General features: G+C 37.2%; 1 protein-coding gene and 1 long non-coding RNA gene across 2 annotated transcripts; both read left to right on the top strand.

The window, feature by feature from the left end:
* The first annotated feature begins 4,955 nt into the window (after positions 1-4,955).
* Positions 4,956-5,702, top strand: LOC139117837 (uncharacterized). The gene is made up of 2 exons (XR_011548597.1): positions 4,956-5,503; positions 5,619-5,702. It is a non-coding gene; the product is annotated as an uncharacterized lncRNA (long non-coding RNA).
* Positions 5,703-19,343: 13,641 nt separating this feature from the next.
* Positions 19,344-19,889, top strand: LOC139117677 (toll-like receptor 2 type-2). The gene has a single exon (XM_070680920.1). The coding sequence runs from the start codon at positions 19,344-19,346 to the stop codon at positions 19,887-19,889; it is 546 nt and encodes a 181-aa protein (XP_070537021.1).
* The last annotated feature ends 3,600 nt before the right edge of the window (positions 19,890-23,489 follow it).

The following is a 23,489-nucleotide window of genomic DNA, read 5'->3' as shown; positions in this document are numbered from 1 at the left end:
TGCTGTATCTAAACACTTCCTAATGTCAAATATTTTCCAAGGCGACAGACTTTCAGTAAATACATACAAGAAGTCTAACCATTATTTGTAGTACTCACAGCTACTTCAAGCTTACAAGGAAATGTGTTATCGTATTTTGTTCAGTTTGGACTTTGAAATTGTTCAAACTATTTAGTGTGTGTGTGTTAAATGTCATATTCCATTTTTTCGAAAGTAAATTGTTAGCAATAAAGCGATGATGAAAATAATAACAAAGAAATTAATTTATGAATTCGTCACCCATATTCCCGGAGTATATATATTCGTATGGTACAAATAAAACGTGTCACGAAGTTGCTACTTGTGTTGTTGTTGTTGTTATTGTTGTTGTTTGTAAATTTGAAAATATGTTTTTGGGTTTATTTTTTGTCAATGGTATAAAAAACGAACTTGTTGATAAATGATTGAGACAGGCTTTAGCAAAATCAAAATAAGAAAGTGGCAATATTTCATCACTTTTCATGACTGCATAACATAAAAAATAACTGTTTGCCCGCAAGTTTTAAAAGTGATTCACAAAACATTAGTCATGTTATGTAACATGATGTACATGTCACTACGGGATCTCGCACAAGGGTTACCATTTTTAATTTTTAAAATAGGAAGTTTTTAATGCTGAAATTTGCTCAGATTTCACTTCTCTAACATTAGAGCGCCCTCTACGGCAGAAAAGGGTCAAAGGTCAGTATAAGGTTACGGACGTACTAAGGGGACTTTACTCATGACAAATATATATACTGATATCGTCACTTTTTGTTAGTTAAAAATCTACAATAAAGTGAATATGTTGCATTTTTACAGAATTTTCAACCTTTTAAAGGGGAAATCGTAAGAAAATATTAGGTCCTCACCATATCACGTGACATGGCCTGTAACATCAAAATGGGTCCGTTTAAACAAAAATTAAAATTCATTCCTTCTTAGTTAAACTATGACCTATCATATGTGATATGTTTCGTCTTAACTGAAAATTTGACCTTGGCCACCTTTTGCAGGTGTTTTTACAGACAGTGCCTCTTAAATGCAATGTGTAAGGAAATATTTGACTTCAAAAAGCGTAGAAGTGATGTCTTTTTAAATGCCGTGTATTTTTCATGAAATCTTTAAAAAGAAAAAGACGTACAACAAAGGACTTAGTTTACTTTGCCGTTTCGGTTCAACCGAGGTCGCGACCGCAGAGAACGACATTCCGCTAACATTTTAAGCGAGAATTTCCGCGGGAAAAACACGCCGGTGCGTTGACTTATTTTCAGGAATCGATCTAATAGGAATATTTTTGGATGAGTTTGTGTTCTGCAGCTCTCAATAATTGTGTATCTCCTAATATCATGAACGTATTCTATGACTTGCACCTGCAGTATGATAGTCGCTCCATATGCATTTGATCCAGCGTGACTATGAAAAGTTCCTAGGACTATTATCGTGTTCACCACAATAAAATAATTTTAAACGGCATTGAAAACGATTCTGAAAATTGTGCTTTTATCGGCGGTTGAACTAATCTGAAGTGTGAGAAGGCCATGGCATTCTATGAAAAAGTAACAAATTATTAGGCGTGTCGAGTTTCAACGAACTGTAGTTCATCTCCCAGTTTATCTGTGCTGTCAACGATCCGAAATTTACTTTTAAACTATCCATCCTAATAATAACTTAAAAAGTTAATATAGCGAGTTGTTGTGAAATCTGTCTTGTGTTCATATTATTACTCATCCGTGTTCAGTCATATCATTTCGAAAGCTTCGATCGGCAGTGCGCTGTGCAACGGCGAATGTTGGATGGGAAATGGACTATTCTGACGTTGGTGGCGCTTTACCAGATGTAAGCTAAAATATTAAACGGCATTATTCAAGAAGTTCACGGCTTTCATTCCGTAAACAAATGCATCTAGATACTATTTTGGCATTTATTCTAACTACTAGCGAAAATGATACCAAAAATCACACATTTTTTCATGCCCGCAACCGCAGCCCGCAGCCCGCAACCCGCAAAATAGCGCATCCGGTAGAAAAAAAGGATAGGCGCTTGGCGTCGACTACACAGTGCTCGTTCACCGAAGACTGCAGTCGGCTGTGCAACCTACTTTCGTGGTCTTCAGAGTTAAGAAAATAAAGACAAAAATTTAATTTGGAAATTTTGGTGCCATAAACCCATGCACAATTATCGATGAAGGCAAATGTGGGTAATAACAAGACAGCAATTCTTGGTCTTGGACTTTCCTCGGGGCATTCGACGCAAGGAGTATTCGAGTATGGCGGTACACAGAGCATGGTGCTTGGTTGTGTTTACGAGAATTAGAAATGATCAGACATTTTAATTCACCAGTCAATCAGCGACACTCAGCCGATAGAGTATATGATATTCATTGAACATGGCATGGAAGTAGAAAGCGATCTCTTGCGACCTCCATGACGTCTTCAATGAATCTCATATACTCTGTCAGTTGAGCGTCGCTGATTTACTGTTGAATTTGAGTGTCTGATCATTTCTAATTCTCGTAAACACGATAAACACAACCGTTGTATAAGGGACTGGTCAGTTTCTTCGGCCGGGGTGGATTATTTTTTGCCGACGACAAAAAGTGGCTGAACCCCTATTCCAACTTTCGAAAACAGGTTGTCCCCATATTCCAACTTTCGAAAACAGGGTGACCCCCCTGTGTGAAACAAAGGTAAAACAAAAGGTGAATATAAATTGAATAATTCCATATATAAGCTCTTATATATATATATATATATATATATATATATATATATATATATATATATATATATATATATATATATATATATATATATATATATATATATATATATATATGATTTTGGGGGTATATTTTCAACAATTAGTCATTCTGTGTTTTAATGAAATTGGTGTCATGTCAGTTGTAAGATAGGGACTTAAAAGTGACAATTCTAAAGTTTGAGTACAGTATTTTTGAATGAGCTGTATGTATTCCAACTCTCTTTATACATAAGCAGATGTCCAGAACTGTTGTAAGGAAAATGTGATTGAAATATTATTGCATGTTGCTTTCTAATAATTAATTCTCATAGAGAATACAGAAAAGTATCAGGAACTGGCCATGCTTTTCATATGAAGGGCATGCTGAAAAATATGTTTGATATTTTAAAGAAATGCGCCCAAGGGTGCGCCGAAACATTTTAAACATACAGATATCTCAAATATATATATGTCAAATATATAAAGTTTTGCACTAGGAAAGGGCTCTAAAAATATGTCTTATTATCATTAAAGAACTTGCCCGAATTGCGCGCCAAAAATGCAACTCAATGCTGAAATTGTGGCTGTCACAATGCATTTTATGCAAGTATGAGCCCTTGTTGAAAAACACACTAACCCCCGATTGGGCATTTCAAAAACATGGTGACCCCATCACCAAAGTCAAAAATAGGGTACCACCCCCATGAATCCACCGCCCCCCATGGCTGAAGTAACTGACCAGTCCCTTAGCTACATGCTCGCGTGTACCTCCACCATGCTCCTTGTGTCAAATGCCCCGAGGAAAGTTCAAGACCAAGAACTGCTGTCTTTTAACTCAAATTTATTTTCATCCATCATTGTGCATGGGTTTATGGCACCAAGATTTCAGTATTAAATTTTTGTCTTTATTCTCGTAACTGCGTAGACCGCAACAGTTCATTGCACAGATGATGACGGACTGCAGCGATCGTTGTATGGTTAACGTATGGTTGACGAGTAGCCCTGCATATAGGTCTGTGTGTTCCGGGCAATATACGGCCTCCACCACAGCCGCGCGCCGGGAACACACAGACATGTACACGGGGCTAGGCTACGAGCAGCCCAGATCAGTAGTGATCTCACCTGATAGCAATACCACGATCATTGTTGTGTCTAGCTTATTATTATTATTGTTGTGGCTAGATCAAAATAAACCGGAAAGTTCAAATGCACTTGAATAGCACGAGCGCCAGCACTATGCGTGTATTAGCTTTCGTCTTGCCAGGGTCTAGTCGCGTGTGATACCGGGCAGAGTTCAATCACACTTTCTGAGCACAAGCATCACTAGGTATTACACTAATAATCCAAGACGAGTCTGTATGTAAAAGTTTCCCATCGAGTCTGTGTATAAAACTTCCCAGCTAGCTGTATGTAAAAATTTTCCCACCGAGTCTGTGTATAAAACTTCCCAGCGTGTTGCGTCTTCAGAATGAGTTTGCGTGTAAAATTTTCTCATCGAGTCTTTGTATAAAACTTCTCAGCTATAGCTCTCTTCAGAACGAGTCTGTATATGTAAAATTTTCCCACCGAGTCTGTGTATAAAACTTCCCAGCGTGCTGTGTCTTCAGAACGAGATTGTATGTAAAATTTTCCGACTGAGTCTGTGTGTGTATAAAACTTCTCAGCTATAGCTCTCTTCAGAACGGGTTTGTATGTAAAACTTTCCAACCGAGTCTGTGTATAAAACTTCCAAGCTGTAGCTGTGCCCTCAGAACGAGACTGTATGTAAAATTTTGCTTTGTGTAGTTGTATAATCAGATCGAGGCTGCCTGATGCGATACTGTAAACGTCAGCAGCTGCCTCGAAAACGAGGCTTGATGTAAAATCTTCGAGCTGTATCAAAGTCCGATGTATGTATGTATGTATGTATGTATGTATGTATGTATGTATGTATGTATGTATGTATGTATGTATGTATGTATGTGTGTATGAGTGTATGTATGTATGTATGTATGCATGTATTCTACATGTGTGAATGAATACGCAATATGCGTGCGCGTATTTTTTACTATATGTATGTTTATGTATGCATATACGCAAACGTGTGGGGCAATGTATCTGTATGTGTGTGTGTATACACACGCACACATATATATGTGTATATATATAATATATATATATATATATATATATATATATATATATATATATTTTAATTCATCTAACCACTCCGTCAAAAATATGAAAGTTGTAATTCTTGAAAAAGTACACAAAGATGACAAATTCTCCAGAGATTTCACAGAGTCCAAGTGGATATTTCAACTCAACACAATGTATCCTCAGGTTTGAACAGAGAGACACCACAAAAATTCTAGATGTGTAAGCAGATTTTACAGCTCTTTCTTCATTTCATTTTGACGATTTTTAGTAGGCATCACTCTTTCAGCAGTATTCTTTTTTAGTTTTCTTTGTAACTGTTCTAGTTTGATGTATTGTAGAATTTCAGTTGTTACATAAGTGTCCTTGGATGTACGCTATTGTCCACGGTTCATAATTTCACCTGTTTGAGCTGTATTTTTAGAGTCGGATATTTTTAGTACGTCATTTCTGTGTGGTTTGCACTGCCACCTTTCCTACACTTTAATATGCAAATGACTTTCAAGTATAAATAAGCCTTGACGTTGTTTTGAAACAATACCCACACTTTGACCATTCGACTCCTGGGTTTGAAGGAAAGCGGAGCAGTTTTCTGCTCGGCTTTTTTGTAAGTTGGCGCCAATTTTTATTTTTAACTTTTACACGTTTTCCAGTCTCTGTATGATTCAATCTTTTTAGCATGTGTATTTTACTTTAAGTTTGTCGTTGTTATTTTATTTCAGATTGTTTTAACCTTGATAAAGTGGGATTACTCCCACGAAACGTCGGTGTAATAAATTTTATAAATGAAGAGCTTGGTGTCCTGAGTTGGTGCGTCTTGACCTGCTTTGTTCTATATATATATATATATATATATATATATATATATATATATATATATATATATATATATATATATATATATATATATATAATTCCTCTCTATATACATTTTCCATCTCTTCTATCTCTAAATAAGCTTGATTGTGTAAATTAATTTTTTTACATTTGGCGCCCCATATTTCACTAAGTCGTTTGGGGATGAGCGATGGTGATTTTGAAGTGTTGTCATTCAATATTCCTCGTGATTCTAAAGGCCTATCGAGAGCTGAGAGAAAAAGTCACCCACATTTTAATTACTATGTAAACATCACACAGTATATCAGGTACATGCAGAGCAACATTCCCGAAAAGGTTATAGAATGATGTTTTGTACAGAGGCCAGTGTTTCTTATCGGTGTCAGAATAAGTTTTCAATAAGTTTACGATGTTGTTGGTCGATAACATTGATTGTACAAACCATATTTTACTTTTTAAGTCAGAAAACCATGTCTTTGATGTCATCAACATACTACGGCTCATACCGTTGACGGCTGATGCTGTAAAATCCAGAGTCCATGCATTTAAACAATATATAGGCGAGGTAATGTAATCTGAACTTGATGACTATTTTAACTAGGGATGGACCATTATGTCTTTGGAGAGGGTTGTCAATTTTGTTCTGTGTTCCGCAGCTTTCTCAAATTTTGTGAGGCATGCATGCCTTTCGCTTTAAATTACGTAACTTTTCCAACCTCCTTCATGAGAATGTTGTCTCTTAAAAAGCAGCATGGTTGCAAAAAACATTTTCATGAATTTTCGCCGTGTAGATTGTTTACCACTCTGGACCAACCCCCTCCGAAGGTTTAACGGTCGCTCAACTTCACCATGAAAACAAATCTGTGCTGTCGTAAATATAATCACATTCCTTTTAAATTATATATGGTATCATTGAAACTAAAGTTATCAAATTTCTTTAACTTTTTGGCGGAATTTAGTATCCCACTTCTCTTTTTCATTTTTTTAGGGGAAGAAATATAAAGGAAAAGTTTATTTGTTACAGAGGGATTCTGCTCGTTAGCAGTGTAGTCTGCAATAATGTTTACTTACATATCCAACGATAAAGCAGCTTATGTTTGGTTAAGAACTTACATCAGGCAAGATATTTCACTGGTGAAATACTAGTATTCACTTCTGGAAAGTGTATAAGTAAGTATTGTCGGAGTATGCCAATCAAATGTTAGTAACTCTTTACCAGTGAACATATCCTTGTCCTACAACTGCGCACCATGTACCATCATCAAATTTTATGAGGTATGCATGTTTCCCTCAAAAAAAAAAAAAAAAAAAAAAAAAAAAAAAAAAAAAAAAAAAAAAAAAAAAATATATATATATATATATATATATATATATATATATATTGCCCCTCCTTCATAAGGATGTTGCCTTTTAAAAAAGCAGCACGGTTGTAAGACATTTTCATCAATTTTTGCCGTGTAGATTTTTTAACCACTCTTGACCACCCGCTCCCAAGGTTCAATGGTTGTTCACCTTCATCATGAAAAAAAACCTGTGCTATCATAAATTAAAAACTATCTACTGTTGATTGACCAATCACAGTGCTCAATTCAGGGTGTTTTATTTACTCATAAAGCCTTGATCACCAAATTCCAGAAACGAATGACAGCGCTGTAATAAAGTACTGTCCAATCAAAAGTGAACATGTCATATTCTGTAGACATCTGGTACGTTTTAATATTCAAATTTGGTAACACAGCGGAAACCAGCTGCAACACAAAATCTGCTGTGCCCTAGGGCATTTATATAATGTGCCCTAGGGCATTTATAGGATGTTCCATTACATTGGAGGGCTATTTAACAAATAAAAGTTTTAATTCATATCCTAAACATGTAACATTCACAAAGGGGACGGTTGACGTAAACACATTGAAAACGAAAATATATCAGTTAGGGGCGATAGTTTTTAAGTCGGATAAAACCCTCGTACTCGGGCTCCTCTGGTATATAAAGTCCAACCCTACGATAAAATGTCTCGGCCTGCGGCCTCGACATTTTATCGTTGGGTTGGACTTCATACACCAGAAGAGCACTCGTACTCGGGCTTTATCCTATACTATAATCACATCCCTTTTAAATTATTTATGGTATCATTGAAACTAAAGCTATCAACTTTCTGAAATTTTCAACAGAATTTATTATATCAGTTCTCTTTTTTATTTTTTTAGGGAAGGAAATGTAACGGAAAAGTTTATCAGTTACAGAGCGATTCTGCTTGTGAGCAGTATAGTCTGCAATATCCAACGATAAAGCTGTCATGCTTGGTTGAGAACTTAAATCAGACATAAAATATTATATATATATATATATATATATATATATATATATATATATATATATATATATATATATATATATATATATTGGCCTTCCTTCATGAGAATGTTGCCTTTTAAAAAAGTAGCACGGTTGTAAGACATTTTCATCAATTTTTGCTGTGTAGATTTTTTAACCACTCTTGACCACCCGCTCCCAAGGTTCAATGGTTGTTCACCTTCATCATGAAAAAAAACCTGTGCTATCATAAATATAATCACATCCCTTTTAAATTATTTATGGTATCATTGAAACTAAAGCTATCAACTTTCTGAAATTTTCAACAGAATTTATTATCTCAGTTCTCTTTTTTATTTTTTTAGGGAAGGAAATGTAACGGAAAAGTTTATCTGTTACAGAGCGATTCTGCTTGTGAGCAGTATAGTCTGCAATATCCAACGATAAAGCTGTCATGCTTGGTTGAGAACATACATCAGACATAAAATATTTCATGTGTTAAATACTAGTCCTCACTTCTGGAAAGTGTATCAGTAAGTATTGTCAGAGTATGTAAATCAAATTTTGGTGACTCATTACCGGCGAACACTTCCTTGTTCTAAAACTGTGCGCCATGTAACATCCATCATCAACTTGCCTTCAGTGATCTTCACCTAGCTTGACAAATTACATGTTCAATCGCTCTGTGATATTTGTGACAGATACAGCACAATCTGGCAGCTGTGTTGTTAGCTACCATGAATATTCTGTATGCCCAGTACAAGAACATCAAAAGCACAAGCACTCAGCTGCCGAGGCACCAGGGCCTTCGAGCGGAAGATGGTCGAAGAGATGCTGTAAGTGCGATCGTTTTCTGTGTTGTCAAACAAATAGTCAAGTAAAACTGATCTAAACACCCAGCAGCTGTAACTTTTGACATTAAGTCAATTATTTTCTCCACCATTAACCATTGTTTCTTAGGTCTATGCCAAATAGCATGTTGCAATATCTAGAATTCAACTAGTCCATCTTGAGCGCGCGCGCACGCGTGTGTGTGTGTATGTGTATGTGTGTGATGTGCATCATTCATGATGATAACTTAAATCAAGTCCCGACCTGAATTTAAGTCATCAACAATAATGAATATCACACATATATAGTTTATATTGATCAGCCAAACACTCTATATTTCAGCATGCTATAATGAGTGGAGCTGTAGTTGATGTGTGGAACAATAATTACTGAAATTTTTGACAAAGGTTACAGTTACTGGGTCTTTAATCCTGATGGTTTTCCCAGACTTTGTTTGCTTACCATACGTATTTTTCATGTAATGTTTTGACTCACTGGCGTGTCAAGCTGTGAAAAGGCAGGTTTTTTTTCAATGACAGTCTGTACAAATTTGAAGTTATAAGTAAAGTAAGGACAAAGAATTTGGGTGTTATGACACATGTGATTAGAAAGCAACAACAGTTAACAAGAAAAGCAAAGAAGAAGCAAAGGTCTCAAGTTGCCATCTCTACATGTTATTTGAATCAAATTGCTGTTATGACAGCAAGTTTACAACTAGTGATAAACACTCTAGATATAAAACAAGTCAAATCAACAGAGCTGTTTTCAACTTTAGTGGGCATTTATGTACTTAATCATCAACTGCATCATTAAAGGCTATCATATCGCACCAAGGCCTGGTAAAGAAGTATAATTCTTTAATCTGGAAGAAAGAGTTGGTGGTCTGATTTTTCAAATCAACAAATTATCTTTTCAAACATAAGTATTGCTTGTCACATTGGTACTTTTCTGAACAAATTGATGCTGATTTTCCCAACAGTGTCATAAGTTGTTTTTAAGGTGTCTATTAACTTTTCTTTTTCTCAGTATATCAACTACTTGAGGAAGCAAGCCAGACCCTTGATAACATTTGCTTGAATGCTGCCTTAAGCTTATAGAATTCCAGGGGATACAAATGCTAGACTTGTGCAACTTGAAGTTCTTATGCAATGAAAATAAAGACAGTCTCTCAGGAATGTGTCAGTTTTGGCCATGAGTAGCTTCATCTGTGGTAGCTTGAATGGGGTAATTATAGAGGGCGTGATGGGAAATATAGCAGAGAGAGGGGAAGTGGTGGGGTCATGTGGTTCTTGGTTAGGGTCATTATCCATAGGGGTAAGAAGTGACAATGAATGAGTAAAGAGTGTACTGTTCAAGAAAAATTGAATGGACCATGCAGGAATGGGTCCAGAGCTTCCAAGGGTTTACAAGGAAGAAATAGAAATGAACAACGTGTGCATAGGGTTCTACAATATGATGAATGAATGGTGTTTCACAGGCAATTTCTCAACTTAAAATGATAATTGTACATGCCCTCGACAAATTACATCACTGGCTGAGTACATAGACATTTGCTTTATGTATCATCAAAAGTGACAAAAGTTGTATTTTGTCGATAAAGCAAAGTCAGAATTGCTATGATGGATTTTGCATTGTACTATCACCAAAGGCACTCAAACTGTATGATAAATGTTTGACTTTCTCGTATCAGAGTACCATTTCCTACACTTACCTGACTATTGTTAACCAAGCCTATTATACTTTCTCACCCAAGGTGGTATGGCCATATACTTTCACATAAAAAGGAAATCTTGTGCGACGATTGTGTATTGTCAGAAAGGAATATTTGAATTGAAGAATGATTCAAGGTGCTTAAAACTCGGAATGTTATCTCTTGAAAAAGGTTTAAGCATGCAAAACCAGAAATGACAATTCCCTATATCGCTGGTACAATGACTCTGTATTATGCTATGGTCATTTTTCACAAAATGATGACAAGAACTAGCAGCATTGCAATTTTCCAGATTTCCTTTTTATTCCTGGTTCATAGCTGGGTTATTGAACCACTCGTTTTTAAGAGCGGGTATTTTGCTGAGCAGTTCTTACTCTTGAAGTCATTGCTAGGCGACTAGGTGCCGTACGTTGTGAGTTTGAATCCCATCACGCATTTACTGAAATTTTTCATGCGCAAAGGGAAACCTGTTTTCCTTAAAGCCACAGTAGTTGTGAATTTAATGTATTATTTTCCTGATTTTATTTTCAAACCAAAGTTGGTTCGTGTAAATGTGCTAATTGAAGGACATGTATAGAAGTATTATGCTCGCTGATTTGGACATTGCCACACGTTTGTGAAATAACGCCCTCATGGAGAGTACAAAAAATGTAGTAGTTCGTGCACAGATGCATCGTTATCATCCAAGAAACAAGCATAATGATATTTACTTGAATGCACAACACACGATGGTTGACATTTTGTTGTTGTAATCTGTAATTTCTCTGTCATGTGATCAGTTTTTGAATGAACATGCCACTTCCGACACTTATGACAGTGCTTAACACTTTTTCAGAGTTTAAAACTCTTGGAAACTGTCGGATATTTTGAGATTGGATTATTACACATTTGCAGCTGTTGTGGCTGTAATATCATTCCACTACTGCAAAATATCAAAAGATAGTGACGATTTCACGCCGGGGCCCAAAATGACATGGCATGTGTTCATTTAAGCTAGCTTGGTATTGCCCAGTCACTGCGAGACAAATACCTTAGTTTGAACAGGTCAGAAAAATCTCCGAATACAAATAATATTGTTGTAAATTGCCATTGATTTCTAGGGATTCGATGTCAATGATTAAAAACGTGAAGTATCACCCTTTGTTTGGACTACATTGACAAAACTACTTGGATCGATGTCTCCTCACCTCAGCGCTCATATATTTACTAATTTGATTTCCGAAGTTCTAAAATGTAACACATCGCAATTTTAGGAGTTTATTTGACTCATTACACAATGTACACTCTTTGGCACTATGTCAGAATCACACTGGAATAGTTTCACTACCTGCATGTTTGATTGACCATCTGCATCCTATCACCTTTGGGCAGTAAAACCTAAAGTGTATGGAAGGGGTTATCCAGTCCCATCTTCCCGTAACACAAAATAAGGAAAAATGTAGGCGTAAATCACGGCCTGTCTGCTGAACACAGTTGACAGTTGCGATGGCAATCTCATGGACGACAGGTTAATATTATATATTATTACCTGAACACATGGGTTTAGGTGCCCGAGAGCAGGTGACAATTTGCCCGACGCCAGGAGGGCAAATTGTCTTCTGCTGCGAGGGCACATAAACCCATGTATTCAGGCAATAATATTTTTATTACATGCCTCTTCACAGTTAATGCTATATAACATTTAGTTATATGCAGGGCATTTTCAAGCAATTTCACCATTATCGACAAGCATCAAACAGGTTTTAACGAATGTCCGAATAGCAATGCGCGCATGGATATTTTATATCTAGCGTTAAGCGTCTACTTTGACATCGAAAACATTGAAAGGCTTCACTGGCCCGGGTAACCATGGAAACCGGTCAGCACATCGTTCACCGGCCCGCTAACATCCCGGATGTTCCTATTCAAATCAATGCACTGATTTGCATTCACCTCGAGGCATGTAATATACTTGCGTATGACATTGCTAAACAGGATCTGCGTTGTATACCGGAGAGTAATCAGGGGAAAGATCTATGAAGATGATGATTATAATTGTTCGACCTTCTCTTGACAAAGTACCATTTCCTTCACTTACCTGATTGCATGACTCTTGTTAACCACGCGCATTATACTATCTTATCCAAGGAGCTACGACCGTGTAAATTCACATAAAAATTGTGTATTGTCAGAAAGATATATCTTGATGGAACAATGATTCAAGATAATGAAAACTCTGAATGTTGTCTCTTGAAAAAGATTTGTTACTGTAGACGAAAGGAGAATTGTTTACACGTGTAATACCCATTTATTGTTTACCTTGAAGCATTTAATTCATAGGCAAATGTATGAATCTCATCAAGGAAAGTCTCATTTTACAGAAATATAATCACACAGACAGTGATATAGACAATAGCTTTTTGTAAAGCATTCTAGCCCAATCAATATCGCACAGTTTTAGTATATTGAACCCTGTTGTGACACAACTATCGGAACACCTACAGCCATATTTCGATCTGTATGTGTTTTTATTTGAAAACAAAATGAAATGTGAATAACATCAATGTGTCAAATATTATTTCAAAGCTTCAGATATGCATAAGTAAGAGTTTCTCTTTCACGTGTTTTTTTTTAATTCCAGCCTATGTTCCAGCCTACCAGTATTTGAGTAGCAAACACCTATTAGCATGAGGTATACTGTGTACTATTTCATTTAAACCCCAGTGCGGGGTATAAAAGACCCCTAACTCATCGAAAATTCATAATGGCGCTTGAGTGACAATTGGCAACAGCAAGGTAGACCACTCCCTGAAAATCAGCCGAAGCGATTCTCAAACAAACATCATTGGCATACCATAAACATAGACTGTTTCATAAACACGTAGGCCATACAGGTATCCGCAAAGTTTCACAAAGCATTTTAAAATTCCGACGATTAGGGGAAAAATCGCTTTCGTAACAAAGGAAATCGCCCCTAGGGAACATTCGTTCCGTGATTCAAACCATTGTCAATCATTCAGTGACGCGCAGACGTGTAAACTGGTCAAACATTTTGCTGTGCATACGTCCCGACGGTGGCAGTCTCTGGATGGGTGGGTACCCACGCTCGTTAGCAGAGTTTGAAATTTACCCCTTTCCCCAGAATTTTTCTCTGCAAAACACCCCCTTTTTTGGGAAAATCTGGGAGAAAATCACTGCAAAAAACACCCCTTTTTTCCGATATCTGGGAGATTTTACCTAAATGTTTGCCAAGACATTTGAATACCATAATTTACCAATTTCAAAGCAAGTGTGCTGACTCTTGGTGAAAAAGGAACACATAATACACTAGCTTAGCATGGGTTGACTTTGTGTTTGATGTGCACAGTAACAGACTGCCTTGTTCAATGTTCAACTCCCCCCCCCCCCCCGTAATGCAGCGTATCAATTCATAAAAAACAAGAACAAAGTTTACCATCAAAGGGACGGTCACTGGATTTTTAAACAGCCAGAACATACTAAATTTTAATCGAACTGATTTTAGGGGTGGGCACGTAGTTACAATCACCTTCACGATTTGATGTACGGTTCTCCCGGGACAGTTCTGGATCATGGCTTGGGGGACCGCTGCTGGGTTTAACTCTCACGAGTGAGAAAGCGTCTTGGGAGAAGAACCAGACCTATTCTCGGAGGGTGATCTGAAAAAGTACTCCTTTTTCTCGATTTCACGGACATAGATGTCTCCGTGATGACCGACGAAAATCACTCTCTTTTCCGCGAAATTTCTAACGAGCGTGCGTACCCGGCTGCTCCGAGACTGCCACCACCGGGGCATACGTGAAAAATTACGATGTAAACAAACCATGTGTATACGCTTAGAGTTACATGTATATTGGCGTGCACACAGTATGAAAACTTCGTGGTTGTCATAAACCATTTTACTAACAAGCGTTTATGATGCAATGACATCGCGAAAGTGTGACTTAGCAAGAGATGAGACAGTACCGGTACGATGCATTCGTGCGAAAAGTGCGTACACTGTATTATACAAAACGGTAGGCAGAGTCCATAGTTTGCATTGACAATGACATCGAAAACAAATAAACATCAAAGCATTGCGGTAGCCTCCATTATCAATTTAATTACAGTCATGTCAAAGAGAGCCACTTTTTTTAAACAGCCCTCCAAATCTACGGCCGAAAGTACCGGTACGCTACAGTCGCTTTTGATATAAATGCGGCCGTATGGTTTGTACATGTACACGTGTTCTCACACATGGCAATGACATGTCGTGTTCGGAGGGTTGGTAAGGTTTTGACATACCGGTTGCCCCAGTAACGTTTGGACTTCTGTTATGAGAATTAAACAAAGCTTGTAAGACATCAAAACATTCTATTTGTCGGTTCAAGGTGAGCAAGTGAGCGTCATCACCCGATCTTCTTTGATAGGCTCAGGCCTAAGAGGATACTTATGTCCGAGATCGGCTCATTGAGTTGGCACTACATCGTAAGATTTCGATAAAGGTTAGACTTTATTTTCTTCCATAACGAAGATATCTATGAACCCAGTCCGTGGTTCATCCCATTGCTCCGAAAATAAACATAACTCGTGATGAGTTTTCCGGGGTCACCCTAAAAGCAACCGAGCAGCCGACCTCGATCGCATACAGATATCGTGGCACGCGAGATTCATGGAATTCTCGATCCTTCCGTGATGTAGTGAACTTACTTTATTTTTTATTTTCACAATCGGCCATGACGTCGCGTCGTTCACCTATTTCCTACCATTTTCTTGACCGTGTTTCTCAGTCAATGTTCAGATCGGTAATTCGTGATTTCCACATAGAAATTGACAGCTTCGGATTATTTTTAATGTTTATGTTTATTACTTTCTTGATAATTATTTACACTACGTACGGCGCCAATTCCGTATGTAGATATGGCGGTCAGTAGCCGAATCATTCTCGAACGATGACATGACTCCGAAACTTCAGTAAATCAACGCAGCAAAAACTTCAATCGATCAACTCAGCAAGTTCCTGTTTGATGAAATTGATATTTTTTCCTTCTCTCTTTTTTCTTTCGCGTATTGCGAAGGCTGTACCTATAGTCCGAGCGTGATTTGAGATCAATCAGATTACGCAGATAATGCAAACGATAGCAACCGTTACCAACAGACTCATTATGCAGAGCCATGCCCCCAAACGCCCACACAAACTTGGCATTAATCCGGATCCCGATCCATTTCGCGCCGGGCTTTAACTGGAATTTATTTTAGCTGAAAACAAATTTTCAATGCACTTCGTCTAGTCCGTCTACATGCAAAGTATAGAAAATAAAAAATCATTTGGATTTTATTTTAGCGGAAAAAAGGTCCAGCGAAAATAGCGAAAATAAACTCCGAGTGAAAATAAAGTATTCCTCAGGTATTCGATTTAAAGCTTGTGTTATGAATGGTTTATTATCTGCCTGTATCTGTGTGCGTGCGTGTGTGGGTACTGCCAACAGCATACACATAAAAGCTTCGGTATCATCTGTCCCCACAATGTTTAGTGGAGAGGTGTGTCATAGGCTGAATATATTTATGGAAAGGAATATGAACATGTACAAATATGTAAAGTCAACTACAAAAAACGAATCCCTATCGTTGGTACAGTGACTTGGTATTTTGTTATGGTCAGTTTTCGCAAAATAATGACGAAACTAGCAGCACTGAATTTTTGCAGATTTCCATTTTTTCCTGGTAAAGAACGGTAACATGATTGACAATGTTTTTTTCATCTAAGAAGGGAAGCCTGTATTCCTTAATTTCAATCCATTGCTATAATAAGATGGAGAGACCATAGACCAAAATTGACAAGGCGTTGTATTGCCCAGTCAATGCAAGGCAAAAACTTTTGTATGACAATGTTGGAAAAACCTAAGAAAATTAATATTGTTGACTGGTATAAATTGCCTTCGTTGTCAGGGGATTTGGATTTCGATGACCAAGAAATAAGAAAAGTAGTATCACGCTTGTTTGGACTAAAACCGTTTACATCGACAACACACTTTGGATCGATGTCACCTCAGCTCACCTCATTGCAGTTTGCAATTTTAATTCTGAAGTTCCGCAATTCAATACATCGTCAAAATTTATGAGTTTTTTTTACCTTGTTACACAATGTACACTATTTTGCATTATGTCATAAACACGTTTGAATAGTTTCACTACCCTTTCACTTGCATGTTTGATTGGTCATCGATCTGCAACGCCTACAAGTACCTACAATGCATTATCCAGTCCCTCCTTCCCTGTCACGCAAAATAAAGAAATATGTAGGGGTAGATAACGGCCCGTCCGCTGAACACAGTGGGCAGTTGTGGTGGCGATCTCGTGGACCAAAGACTAATATATACTTCACATCATTGCTATACAAGATCTGCGTTAAACCATCAAGATGATGCTTCAAATTCCGAACAGAAGTGCCGACTTGTTGGTCTGTATTTTCATCTTTCTGTCGTGCTGCTATATCTCCGCATCGGTTCCAAGTTGTAAAGTTTTCCAATCCACTCATGTCGACTGCACATATCGAGATTTGACGTCGGTACCCAGGCACTTGCCGTCATCAGCAACTCACCTGGACCTGTCCTGCAATCACATTCCGAACCTTTCGCCAAGAGACTTCGAAAATCTTCACTCACTGGAAGAGTTGACCATGTGGATTTCTAACGATCTCCATATTGATTCTGGTACATTCGTTGGATTGAAGAGGCTGAGGTCGCTGAGATTCTTCGGCAACGGCTACCTTACATTTGGTAAGGAAACATTTAAACACCTCTCCAGCCTGCAAACACTCGAAATTCCGATTAAGAGTGTCACACATATGCCAGAATACGTGTTCTCGAACCTGACCAATTTATCCAAGCTTTCAATACGCGTACTTGCTCAGGTGGAAGCTGATTACACCCTTCTACCATCGTCACTGTTTCGAGGCCTGCGACACTTAGAAGAATTGTCCTTTGACGGGGCGTCGTTGGCAAACTTATCTAGAGAATCATTTGCAGACTCGCAAAACCTTAAAACAGTGCATATTGACTTGTCATTTCTGGAGTGTGGGCAAATCGAAATATTGAATTCTTTAAAAAAACTTGAAACAGTGAGATTTAATAAGTTACATGTAAAAACAGCCTGTAATATTACCTTCTCAATTTTTCAAAGTCTGAAAGAAGTCTCCTTTTTTGGGATCGTTATATATGATGATGCATTTCCAGTATTTGACTTTTCAAAGAATAATTTACATAAATTATATATCAATTTACCATCAGTGACTTATGAGGAAGCGAATCAACTTCCCCGTTTGTTGCTTAGTACTGTGTTTCAGTTGAAAATAAGGGGCTATGTTGAGCTTAGAACAATAGAATACTTCCTCACCAGTCTACGCAATGTGAGCATTAATTTTCTCTCAGTGTATAGTGTAGGCCTACTTGATGACAAATATCGATACAATATTACAGACACCACATTTGAAAGTCTTGCCGATAGTAACCTGCAAGAGATTCATATATATCGAAATCCACTGGAAACTATCACTGCAAAGTCCTTTCTTTGGCTGGCTCAACTAAAAAAATTGCATATAGAGCTCTGTAACCTTGGTGATGACGCCTTCGTATCACTTAATGGCTTGACGACCTTGACAACATTGATACTGACTAATAACAAGTTTCAAAGTTTCCACCTTCTCTTATCCACCATATCAGGAATGAAAAACCTGAGAAATCTTGATGTCAGCAGAAATATGTTCGGAGGACAGATCGATGAATATGCGTTTGGGAAACATCAGGCCCTTACATCAATCAATCTAAGTGGTAACAGGTTTAGTTCTATACGACAAAAGAGCTTTAGTTTACTTTTAAATTTGCAACATTTAGACTTATCTCAGAATAACATAAATCTGGTGCCCAATGGGGCTTTCCATACACTGAAAACTTTAAATAGCCTTCTGTTCTTTGACAACGAACTGTTTCATCAGGAAGATAATGGCCTAAACAGGCACCCATTCAAGAACCTTAAAAACCTCACTAACCTAACATTAACTGTGAAAAACTTAAATTTTGTTAATATCATCTATTTAGAAGACACACCACACCTCGAGAGTCTGCATATAGATGGTAATCAGGCTTTCAAAGCTCAGCTCTTCTCAGAAAACCTCCGACTTGACTATTTGACACGGTTAGTCGTTGAAAATATGAACTTCAAAACAAGGGATGGGGTTGGTGTGATACTTAACACTAAAGTAATAAATGTCCAACCCCAGGAATCTCTCAGAAATCTGCTTCTGCCACATAACAATTTTGACCAACTCAACTTCACTAGTTTGAATGACTTCAGAAACCTCGTAGAATTGTCTGTTGTAAATAACAAATTATCGGTCGTTCGAGGCACGCCTAATAAGTTAAATAAATTAGAAACACTGGATTTATCAGGGAATTTGATCACAGTTTTGTCTTCTGAAATTCTCACTCATCTTTCCTCCTTGAGATTGTTAAAAGTCAACGGTAATCCTTTCGACTGCTCTTGTAAAATGAAACCGTTTAAAAATTGGTTGAGAAAAGATGAGAAATCCCTCGTATATTCAAATTATCATCTTATTGAGCGCAACACGTGCTCTTTACCCAAATCGAAATACGGCATTGCCGTTAATGCGGTGGACCTTGGCCTCGAATGCAATTTAGCATTGATAATTTCAGTACCACTGACATGTTTCATCGTTATCGTGATAATTGCCGTAGCATTGGTTTGGCGGTTTCACTGGCACATGCGCTTTGCTTACTTCCACATTAAACTGAGACTGGGTGGATATCAGCTCCAAATCAATGATGAGGAACAACCAATCAATAAACGATATGACGCATTTGTTGTTTACAACCAACATGACAGCGACTGGGTCATACATGAATTGATTCCTCATTTGGAGAACATTGATCCGCCTAACTTCAAACTCTGCATACACGAACGGGACTTTTTACCCGGTAATGATATTTTTGAAAACATTCTTGATAGCATCGAGCAGAGCAAGAAAACCATGCTGATATTGTCTCCAGGTTTTGCTGCGAGTGAATGGTGTTACTTTGAAATGAGGATGGCACAGAGTTGTCTATTTGAAGAGAAACGAGATATTATTGTAATGGTATCACTGAAAAAAATCCCTGATGATGATATGCCTCGTATTTTACGTAACATCCTGCTGACCAAAAGCTACCTGGAGTGGCCAGAAAATGGAATGGGTAGGAGGCTGTTCTGGGAAAAGTTGAAAGTCGCACTGAGATCAGACAGCAGAGTCAACAGAGTAGCCGCACTGTGAAAAGAGACTTTGTGTTTGAAGCTTTAGCTTTTGGCGGAAAAAATGAAGATAGAAAAAATACCTATAATTAGATAAACCATTGATATCGGTAGTTATATTAGTAGAATCTTAAATAAAACACAACGAATCAAGCAGATGCAATTGGTGTATTTTGAAGATGTCAGAGCTTTGACTTCTTGAGATTTAATGAAAAATCAATACATTTCATACTTGCCACAGGCTTTGAACTAAATCAGGAGTATACATTTATACCTATTACCTGTGATGTGATTTCTTATTAACTATTTTAAATTTGTACTGATTACTATTAGATTGTAGCAAAGTAAATACTTATTTGTTGTTAATTTTAAAACAGTTACTGAAGCCAGCAGACGGTATTTCATGCATGTTTTGTATGTACGTACCTTATGTATGTATGTATGTATGTATGTATGTATGTATGTATGTATGTATGTATGTATGTATGTATGTATGTATGTACAGGCATGGACATTATGTACAGAGTTCATTAGCACAGATTTGTCATTTCAATGGTAATTTTCATTCATAATATGTCTTGCGTTGTTCTTTCATGATACACTTTAAAACACTTTAATGACTTGAATTTGACAAGTGACATGTGAGTAAACGGTGAATTAAATTTTCTCTGTGAATTTTCTCTACATTGACTGTTGTATCTGAATAGTGTGTGAGAGAGAGAGAGAGAGAGAGAGAGAGAGAGAGAGAGAGAGAGAGAGAGAGAGAGAGAGAGAGAGAGAGAGAGAGAGAGAGAGAGAGATGGTAATGGTGATGCAGACGGACAGACAGAGACCGAAAGAGAATAAGAGAGGTAACAGTTATGAAAAGCACCGTATATTATAAGAGAACTTTCCGATTCTTAAAGAGATTGCAGATCCAATGGTTGCTGTCGCGATGGGACTTTGCGATGGTGCTGATTTCACAGAGTCCTTTTGGGATGAGCGATGGTGATTTTGAAGGGTTATCATTTCAATATTCCTCGTGATTCTAAAGGCCTATCGAGCAATGAGAGAAACATTCATCGACATGTTAATTATTATGTAAACATCAAAAAAATATACCAGGTACATGCAGAGTAACATTGCCGAAATGGTAATAAAATGATATTTTGTGCAGATGTCAGTGTTTCTTATCGGTGTCAGAGTAAGTTACTCAATCGTACTATGTTGTTGGCACGACACGATAATAGGATATTTTGTATTCGATATTGATTGTACAAAACCGGATTTTACTTTTTAAGTCAGAAAAGCATGTCTTTGATGGTTTACATCTGAAAAAACCTACATGAATTTACTTTATTGCTCAACAACACACTAAGGTAATGTGGTAAGGCAAAATTACAAGACTCAACAAACACTTCCACTACTTGCCAATATGTAGACCTGCCGCCCAACGGGTTTGGTATTTCAACCCAAAGGGGTTGGGTATTTCAGCAACTTGGTCGTAAATGGGGGTATCTATTTCACTGTAAACCAGGGTCTAAAATGGGGTCGATTTTTGAGTATTAATTCGTAACAAACACTGGATGAAGCTGCTGCTTGGCGAGGAACTAAATTACAAGAAAAAAATTTGGCAAGAGGTACTTTATCTTTTTGAGTAAAGACATACATGAACTTTTCTCTGTCATTTAAATAAAAAAGGCAGGACTATACTTGTGGATGAAAATAGAATATCTCGATAAGTTCTGTACTTTGGACATTCTATTTCAAAGTGAAATTCATCCTTAACTAAAGACATACAATGTTTGCTGAATCTTTCATTTGCAGGAACTTTCGGAATTGATCTTCTACGAAATTGTATTTGAAGGTTGTGATTCCAAATTCTGCAAATTCTTAGTTTTGTTAGCCACTTCCTATAGGTAAAAGATTTATATCTAACAAGTAACTTTAAATTTCAAAACTGGTCTTTAATTGTATGTAAGTTCGGAGCTTATTCTTCTGCATATCGGACTTCCATGTATCATTATGAATTTTCCTCAGCAATGTTTGTTCATAAACTGCACACAAACTATCATATACATTATCAACTTTGGAATTGATACTGCAAAAAGAAGTCCATATATCACTCCCACTGTAAGAGTTCAATATAACACCATTGGAACTAATTTTGGATAATTGGACAGTGAATAATGTCGTTTTAACCTGCAAATGTAAGCTCATCTGCTTTTCTTTTTACGTTTCATACTTGTTTTATGAGTCATTTGTAATATTGCAACATTCAGCTATATGGCATCTAACGCTTTTTGAGAAATTTGAAAAATATGTTAATGCAATTATCCTAAATTAGTTCCAATCGTGTTATATGCTTTTTTATATGATTGGACCAATCTGAATTCAACCTATAGGATGTATACTAACGGCCACGAGGGGTAATAAACGGGAGCTATAGCCCTAATAAGGACCAGGTTATAGGTGGTTTATAACATACCACATGCTCATGTTGTATTATGTTATAGTTTTTGATGTGTTTTGATATTTTGCACCGCAACAGTCCTGCCATAACATAAAGGAAAGAAGCTGGATCTGACGAGTGCTGATGTATAACTGAAACGTATTTATTGAATACGGAACCATAACTGGGCCTACCGGGCCAGCCGCTGATACACGAGTCCTAGTTGGTCCTAGTTCCTGGTTTCGGTCACTCCACTAGAGAGTGATCGTGGTCCAAAGTTCTAGTTTCGGTCAAAATTCTAGTTTCTGAGTGAATGTCTTGTCTCGGTCACTCTACAAGAGAGTGACCGTGGTTATCGGTCCTTGTTAGTCTCTGAGTTAGTGTGTCCATTTATACAGTATCTTGGCTATGTCGGATGTCGACGCCATAAAGAATATAATAAAACAGTACTTTGATTAACCGACATTAGAAAAGATTACAAAAGTAGAAATTATTACTTGCCCGTGCGTGGCTTTTAACAATTCTTTTGTTTCAAACCCATGCCATGAATAAATTGAAATGATAACAACTGCTCAATATTACGATGGGTTGAAACACAATAGAACATGGGGGTAGTACGCAGAATACCTCCATGAGAAAAATAATTTACTGGATAATGCTTTCAAATGTCTAAATGAGCGAGATCATGTTGTCGATACTGTGCTGGCATTTCGTGGCGCCAGCATTGTTAGAGTCCAAACAAAGAAACGTCAGCTTGATCACTCGCGTCCCAGAACGCTAGTGTATTTTGAGCGTGAAATATTACTATTCTGTGCGCCAATTTGGAAGATTATGACATGGGCCAATTTTGAAATAGAAAATGACTTCATTTTCAAAATAATACGTCCGTTCCCTTTGAGTTGAGAATATGACAAAGTACATTTCTTTAAAAGAAAGTCTGAAACACGTGTGATTTATAATCATTAAATGCATGATCGCTAACCTTAAAAATAATCCTCGCGTCTTTGGCGGGTAATAGCAACCCATTGAAGTAAAAATGTATTTGTAATGTTTGTTCTTTGTTTGTTCTGCAAATTTCCCTTTGTATGAAATTCAATTGTTTTACTTTCGCTGAATGCCCGAATCTGAAAACGTTCTGTTTTTGCTTTTTTCAAAACTTTAACAGTGTTTAGTCCAACAAAATATCATTTC

The sequence above is a fragment of the Ptychodera flava genome, chromosome 18, assembly GCF_041260155.1.
Source record: "Ptychodera flava strain L36383 chromosome 18, AS_Pfla_20210202, whole genome shotgun sequence".
NCBI classification, from domain to species: domain Eukaryota; kingdom Metazoa; phylum Hemichordata; class Enteropneusta; family Ptychoderidae; genus Ptychodera; species Ptychodera flava.
Note: the sequence above shows the minus strand (reverse complement) of the source record. Positions and strands in the feature narration are given on the sequence as shown.

What these genes read in the sequence shown, in the direction of transcription:
- LOC139117677 (XM_070680920.1), top strand. Translation starts at nt 19,344, where the DNA reads ATGCGCTTTGCTTACTTCCACATTAAACTGAGACTGGGTGGATATCAG.